This window comes from Schistocerca gregaria, chromosome 6 (assembly GCF_023897955.1).
Source record: "Schistocerca gregaria isolate iqSchGreg1 chromosome 6, iqSchGreg1.2, whole genome shotgun sequence".
Taxonomy (NCBI): domain Eukaryota; kingdom Metazoa; phylum Arthropoda; class Insecta; order Orthoptera; family Acrididae; genus Schistocerca; species Schistocerca gregaria.
Genome location: NC_064925.1, coordinates 48,964,313 through 48,972,343, shown reverse-complemented (window position 1 = coordinate 48,972,343; position 8,031 = coordinate 48,964,313). Strand labels below are relative to the sequence as shown.

At 51.4% G+C, this 8,031-nt stretch overlaps 1 protein-coding gene across 1 annotated transcript; it reads right to left on the bottom strand.

Annotated features, from left to right (window-relative positions):
* Positions 1-2,674: 2,674 nt before the first annotated feature.
* Positions 2,675-4,041, bottom strand: LOC126278719 (uncharacterized). The gene is made up of 2 exons (XM_049978994.1): positions 4,004-4,041; positions 2,675-3,665 (listed from the first exon to the last, which is right to left on the bottom strand). Exons 1-2 carry the CDS (start codon positions 4,039-4,041, stop codon positions 2,675-2,677), a joined length of 1,029 nt encoding a protein of 342 aa, XP_049834951.1.
* Positions 4,042-8,031: the final 3,990 nt, after the last annotated feature.

Here is an 8,031-nt window from a genome sequence, read left to right as displayed (position 1 = left end):
AATGTGACTCAGTTGTGAAGGAGCAGAGCCTTGCAGGATTCCAACCAGGGTATTATTGTATCAGCGGCATCTTGGGACACACATGCACACACAAACAATTGCACATGTGCATCGATCAAAGATCTTCACTTGTGACACTCAGTCGAATCAATATCAACAGTCTAAGTAGTTAGTGATGCCAGTGGAATGCTGTGCACTGAAATTAGAGATATTGTGGCTCAGACATGATTTGATACTTCTGTCCTTCAGTGTCTTCAAGAAACACAGCCTAAGTTTTCACGAACCACAACAAGAATGGCTACCTTGACAAAATTTTTTGTTCTACCAATTGATACTGCTTTGACGTACATGACGTAACACAGTTCTGTCTTTTGAAGCGCATGATGATCAGTTCCTATGGAGAGTCCTTGCCTTCTGAATGTACAGACAAACTTCTGCTCCCAACACCATGTTGATCTTGCAAGGTGACCAAAATTCTGGATCAACAATTTTTATACTCATCAAATCTGAGACATTGGGATTGAGATGAGATGTCAGTTATCTCCAGCAACATTAAACAGACAGAAGGTAAAATGAAGACATTTATTCACGAGTCTACTTGAACAGAGATGCACTGTTTTGTTTCTTGTATGTTTCCATCTGTTCCCTGAATGGGTGCTATACTTTGCCATTTGCGAAGTCAGAGGCACTGTGCACGTGCTTCAGATAAAAATCGTGCCTGCGAGTATGAACTGAGAGAGCATAAGTTTTTCATGTTCCACTGCTATCTTTAAACCATATTGCCACTGTTGTAAGCAGCAATTGTTTTTGCCAGGGATGACTTAAATGAGCAATAACACAATGTACTTGATGGATGTATACCATTGTGTTTGTGTTTTATATCACTAGGACAATCGTACCTTGTTCCATTTTGTGTGTTTTATTTCTGTGTGGTGTCATTTTTGACAAGCATGACAGGATACAGATATGCAACTAGAAGCTCTATGGAAACCCTTCAGGAAATTGGGCAAAACACTATGTTGAGCATCATAATAGGTTTTTTATTCACTGCACATGGCTTGTCTGAATTTTCTGTATTTCTGCAAAGTATCAGGCAAGTGGCACATTACAAATGCAGCACTAGCAGGGACTAGATTCATCTCAAATGGGCAAAGTGCTTGGCGTTGCTGGTGGTCTGATGTTTATTCCCATATGTGCTGTGCCATGTTGGTCTGTAGCCTTCATGATTTCAGATTTGCTTTTATTTTAGAGAAAAGCATATCTCTCTCCTAATGGCAGAAAGCTTTTGAAACTCCAGTTGGATTTAAATTCTGTTCCTACAGACTGGTCAACATTTTCTGCAAATAGATGAGATATAATTATGTCTTGCAAGGATACAATTAGTTGTAATGCCATCAGCACATGAACATTGTTTGAAGTAGTCCATGAAGTTTACTTGCCTCATTCCCATTCACTAAAGGAAGCACCAACAGGTTTTCCAGATGTGCTCCCACAATCAATCTAGGGTTATTCTATGTATTGCAAACCGTATCAAAAGCTGGATTAAAATTAATGCTAGTCACCAGAAAATGGGTGTTTATATTGTGAGCAGTACATATTACTGAATTAAGAAAATGGTTATTTTAGCAGTGTCTTATAATTCCTCATTATTTACCACAAGACTCACAAATGTCACAAAAATGCCTGCACTGCTTTATATAACCTTTGCATGTTGGCCATTTTATGATGGGCAACCTGATGGTACAGTCTGATGCACTTAAGTCAGATCCCTCGCTGGGATCTCACAGTTGTTTAGTGACTTCACACGTGGTGCAGATGGGGCAATACAGCCAGTTCTTCTTTACTGCCTGCATTTGTCAACCTCCTCTCCCTCTCTATCCTTGCTCATTCTCCGATGCCCCCTCCTTCTCCTTTCTCAGTGTTCAGATTCAAATTGGCTTGGCTATCCACCTGCTTTCCTGTATTGTTCACAATTTTGTTCCTTTTGCCTGTTCATTCATACTTTTTGTGTTTAGGTCCCCACTTGAGGTTTGACCTCCACTTCAAAATTTCCTGTTTTTTAGTGTGAGCCACTTAAGGAAAAACTCCCACCCTGGCATCTGTGGTGTGGATTCCTCCCCCCCCCCCCCCCCCCCCTTCGTTCCCACGCCCTTCCCCTCTGTAGCCCCCTTCCATCCTGCTCAGTCACCAGAGTGATGTGGCTGTTATGTACCCATATGGGTGAGCCCCCTGACAACACAGGGATCACACTCCTGATTCCTCAGTTGTTCACTCCACATTTATGGCAAGTAGTGTTTTATCTCCCACTCGGAGGATTGGAAAACCTGGCAGCAGCCGTCGTGTCAGATGGCCCTTGCTGTGGCTGGGTGACACTCTTGTGGAGAGCCCATGGTCAGAGTGGCTACTATTTGGGGGTATGCTTGACGCATGAAGCATATTGAGTTACAAAGGTCTTTCTGATCTAAGATGGAAATTTCTATGAATTGTGAACAATCATTGAATGCAACTTCATATTAGACAGCAAATTTTCCTTTTCTGTCAACACCATTGGAGTAGGGCCTGGCTTCACTACCTTTTCTCACAATTCATAGAGAGATGCTTCTGTCAAACATCAGCAAAACAACACATTCTGAAAACACTGCACTGTTACCAGTGTGATCATTATGACCACACACTAATGTCCTGGTGCAGCCTTCTCCGTCTCGCTCTGCTCCTCCGTCTCGCTCTGCTCCTCCGTCTCGCTCTGCTCCTCCGTCTCGCTCTGCTCCTCCGTCTCGCTCTGCTCCTCCGTCTCGCTCTGCTCCTCCGTCTCGCTCTGCTCCTCCGTCTCGCTCTGCTCCTCCGTCTCGCTCTGCTCCTCCGTCTCGCTCTGCTCCTCCGTCTCGCTCTGCTCCTCCGTCTCGCTCTGCTCCTCCGTCTCGCTCTGCTCCTCCGTCTCGCTCTGCTCCTCCGTCTCGCTCTGCTCCTCCGTCTCGCTCTGCTCCTCCGTCTCGCTCTGCTCCTCCGTCTCGCTCTGCTCCTCCGTCTCGCTCTGCTCCTCCGTCTCGCTCTGCTCCTCCGTCTCGCTCTGCTCCTCCGTCTCGCTCTGCTCCTCCGTCTCGCTCTGCTCCTCCGTCTCGCTCTGCTCCTCCGTCTCGCTCTGCTCCTCCGTCTCGCTCTGCTCCTCCGTCTCGCTCTGCTCCTCCGTCTCGCTCTGCTCCTCCGTCTCGCTCTGCTCCTCCGTCTCGCTCTGCTCCTCCGTCTCGCTCTGCTCCTCCGTCTCGCTCTGCTCCTCCGTCTCGCTCTGCTCCTCCGTCTCGCTCTGCTCCTCCGTCTCGCTCTGCTCCTCCGTCTCGCTCTGCTCCTCCGTCTCGCTCTGCTCCTCCGTCTCGCTCTGCTCCTCCGTCTCGCTCTGCTCCTCCGTCTCGCTCTGCTCCTCCGTCTCGCTCTGCTCCTCCGTCTCGCTCTGCTCCTCCGTCTCGCTCTGCTCCTCCGTCTCGCTCTGCTCCTCCGTCTCGCTCTGCTCCTCCGTCTCGCTCTGCTCCTCCGTCTCGCTCTGCTCCTCCGTCTCGCTCTGCTCCTCCGTCTCGCTCTGCTCCTCCGTCTCGCTGTGCTCCTCCGTCTCGCTGTGCTCCTCCGTCTCGCTGTGCTCCTCCGTCTCGCTGTGCTCCTCCGTCTCGCTCTGCCTATTCCCCCCAGGGGGCTCGCAGTCCTTTCGTGAGTACGTGCGTGGCGAGCACGGGGCCCCGAGCTATTGCAGCCTTCCTTCTTTTTCCGGGCTGCATTTCCTTTCCCTTCCCCTCCTTTCCTGTCCTTCATCCTTCCCTCCGACCTCTCCTCTCGATCTCTTGGTGTCCCTACTTATGGTGTCCCTCCTTATGTTGGCCCTGCTATTCTCCTGGTTCTGTTGACCTTGTTCTGTAAGTCCTTCATCCTTTTGGTATTCTCTGGTCCCCTCTGGGGTTTGACCTCCATCACTAAATTTTCTTCCGTAGTGTGAGCCATTTGGGGAAGAGCACCTTACCTAGTGTCTCCGGCGTGTGCCATCATCATTGATTCCATCGTTTCCTTTACGTCGTTGTTTGACGCTAGGGTCCATAGCCAGCACGGTAGGCAGCCCGTGTGGTGGGGTCACTATGTACCCTTTTGGTTGAGCCCCCTGAAAACACAGGGATCACACGTCTGATACCTGAGCTGTGACCTCCTCATGTAAGCCTAGGAGTGGTTGCTTGTCGTCCTGGAGCATCGGAACTCCCAGCAATGGCCGCCGTGCCAGACGGCCCTTGCTGTGGCTGGGTGGCGCCCATGAGGAGAGCCCCTGATCGGAGTGGGTGGTATCAGGGCGGACACTATGCTCATGAAACGCATAAGAGTCCACAACTCTGGCCGTTCTCCGGCCGTCTCTTTGACTGGAAAAGATTCTTCACGTGCTGCTTCCTCTGCCCCTTCCGCCTTCCCTTCCGTGGCTACCCCTTGGGAGGAGGGCCAGGCTCGTCGGCTGGGGGCGAAACCTTTCCCTCGCTATCTGGTTTGCGCCAGAACTGATGGGGATACTTTTACTCATACGAAACCTATGTTTTTTGTTGAACAGATCGAAGACAAGTTTGGCGAGGTGGACTCTATCAGCAAGATGCGGTCTGGGTCGCTGTTGATTAAAACCGCTTCAGCTACCCAGTCTGCAGCTCTCCGTGCCTGTACCCATCTTGGTACGATTCCTGTGTCAATTACCCCACACCAGTCCTTGAACATGGTGCAAGGTGTAATTTTCCATAGAGACCTCCTCCTTCAATCTGATGAGGAACTTCGGGACAATCTAAGCCGGCGGGGGGTTCACTTTGTTCGGCGGGTTCAGAGGGGTCCGAAGGACAACCGCGTTGACACTGGTGCCTTTATCTTGGCCTTTGAAGGGGACACCCTCCCTGAGAATGTCAAGATTATGGTCTATCGGTGTGACGTGAAGCCATACATCCCACCACCTATGCGATGTTTCAAGTGTTTGCGTTTTGGCCACATGTCTTCGCGCTGTTTGCAGGCCCCCCTCTGTGGTGACTGTGGACATCCGTTCCATGAGGGAAGTTCCTGTGTTCCCCCTCCTGTGTGCGTAAATTGTCGTGGGAATCATTTTTCACGGTCACTGGATTGCCCAGTGTATCAGAAAGAGAAAAAGATACAGGAGTATAAGACTCTTGATCGTCTCACCTATACCGAGGCCCGTAAAAAGTATACACGCCTTCATCCAGTGACCCTGACAACTAGTTATGCTTCAGAAGTATCTTCACCCCCTCCTCCTCATTCCTTACCCCAGTCCCGAACCCCTTTCCTCCCCCCTCCCCCTGCGGTTCCCACACCATCCCCTCCGGGCACCGCTTCCTCTCCCCGGCTGGAGAAGTGTCCTGCTTCTTCGGCGTCTGCCGGTCATGGGCGCCCCTCGCGGGATCCCCCTTCCCGGCACCTTCCAGGCCAAAGGTCTGCTGCCACGCGGCCACCACGAGAACCACGGTCTGCGGGCCCCCAGATCGCCCGCTCTCTTTCTGTTCCCGATCTTGCTGTGGCTGGCTCCATTTTGTTGCACAGCCCTCCACGATCCCAAACAGAAAGAAAGAAGCAGCACAAGTCCCGGGACAAGTAGTCTCTGGTGTCGCCAGAGGTCTCGTCCCCATCTTCACAACCTGACTCTGACCTGTTATTCATGGATGTCGCCCCCCTCCTTGTCGGTGACGGGTGGTGACCCACCGGCATGACTGACATTAGCCTGTTCACCCCCCAATTGACTCGTCGTTCTTTGGCTATCCAATGGAACTGTAATGGCTATTACCGTCACCTACCGGAGTTGCAATCCCTTCTTTCGTTTTACTCTGCGGCTTGTGTGGTTCTACAAGAAACTCATTTTACTGGTGGTCACTCACCAACCCTCCGTGGCTTCCGTGCTTTCTGTCGAAATCGGGTCGGCCCCCTACGGGCGTCTGGCGGAGTTTGCACGTTGGTCCGAACGGACATTGCCAGCACGTGGATTCCTCTCCAAACTACATTGGAAGCAGTTGCTGTTAGGATCCACCTGGACTCTGGGGTCACAATTTGCAATCTGTATCTCCCTCCTGACAGAACTCCTACACCTGCCTCCTTAAGTGCCCTCCTTCAGCAACTTCCTCCTCCCTTCCTTATACTTGGCGATTTTAATGCACATCATCCCTTGTGGGGCAGTGCATTTCCATCTAGCCGGGGTCATCTCATTGACCAGTTTATTACCGACCACGACTTGTGCCTTCTTAACGATGGCTCCCCTACCCATTTCAGTGCCGGTCATGGTAGCTTTTCTGCCATTGATCTTTCTCTCTCTTCTCCCTCCCTCCTCCCTTCCCTACAATGGTCACCGCACGACGACCTTTGCGATAGTGACCACTTCCAGTTGATTCTCTCGCTCCCTTCCCGCTCCCCCATGGACAGATCACCTCGTTGGTCCTTCCAACGTGCCAATTGGCCTCTGTATACTGCACAGGTCGTTTTTTCTCCCTTATTGTCGGATGGTATTGATGTCATACGTGACATGTCTGACGCGATTGTTCACGCTGCTAGCCTTGCTATCCCGCGCTCATCTGGACCATTTCGCCGCCGGCAGGTCCCTTGGTGGAGTTCGGACATTGCCGTTGCCATCCGTGATCGCCGTCGAGCTTTGCAACACCTTAAGAGGCATCCATCCGTTGCCAATCTTATTACCTTTAAACGCCTTCGCGCAAAAGCCCGTTACTTAATCAAACGGAGCAAACGGATGTGTTGGGAACGCTTTGTTTCTTCCCTCGGTTCTGCTGTCCCTCTGTCGCGGGTATGGGCTACACTTCGCTCTCTCCAAGGTTGCCATCGGCAGTCTACCCTCCCGGGTCTTCACCTCCCGGATGGCCTTTGCACGGACCCGTTGATTCTCGCGGAACACCTTGCGACCCATTTTGCAACAGCGTCGGCATCAGCCTCCTATGCGGCTGCTTTCCTTCCCCAGAAACAGCGGGCCGAAGCTTCCGCCTTATGTTTTACCCCCAGCCAGTCAGAATCATACAACGACGCTTTTACTGAATGGGAACTTCTTTCCGCACTCTCCTCTTCTCATGATACGGCCCCTGGCAAAGACTCCATTCATAACCAACTGCTTCAACATCTCAGTGCTCCACAACAGCGACATCTTCTCCGGGTATTTAATCGTATTTGGCTCCAGGGTGACTTCCCTTCTCAATGGAGGGATAGCATCGTGGTTCCCGTCATTAAGCCCGGTAAGAACCCCCTGTTCGTCGACAGCTATCGGCCAATTAGTCTGACGAACGTTGTTTGTAAGTTACTTGAACGGATGGTAGCCCGTCGGCTCACTTGGGTCCTCAAATCTCGGCGTCTGTTGTCCCCTTACCAGTGTGGCTTCCGAGAGGGACGGTCTCCGATCGATCATTTACTTCGCTTGGAATCCGCAGTTCGGCAGGCCTTTTCCCAGCGCCGCCATTTGGTTGCTGTATTTTTCGACCTTCGCAAGGCCTATGATACGGCTTGGCGCCATCATATCTTACTTACACTTCATGAGTGGGGTCTTCGGGGCCCACTCCCGGTTTTTATCCGCCAGTTCTTGTTTCATCGTTCGTTTAGGGTTAGGGTTGGTACAGTTTTAAGTTCTCCGCGAACCCAGGAGAATGGCATCCCTCAGGGTTCCGTATTGAGTGTACTTCTGTTCCTCATTGCTATAGATGGACTTGTGGCCTCCGTCGGTCCTTTGGTCACTCCTGCTCTGTATGTGGATGATTTCTGCATTTGGGTTAGTTCCTCTTCGATGGCCGCTGCAGAGCGGCAGCTCCAGGGTGCTATACGGCGTGCCTCTGCATGGACCATCTCACACGGATTTCAGTTTTCTCCTTTAAAATCGCGAGTGGTCCACTTCTGTCGCCGTGTGACAGTCCACCCCGATCCAGAGCTCTATCTCAATGCACAACGATTACCTGTGGTCCCACAGTTTCGTTTCCTTGGCCTTCTTTTCGACAACAAGCTCACTTGGCTGCCTCATATCAGACGCCTGAAGACAGG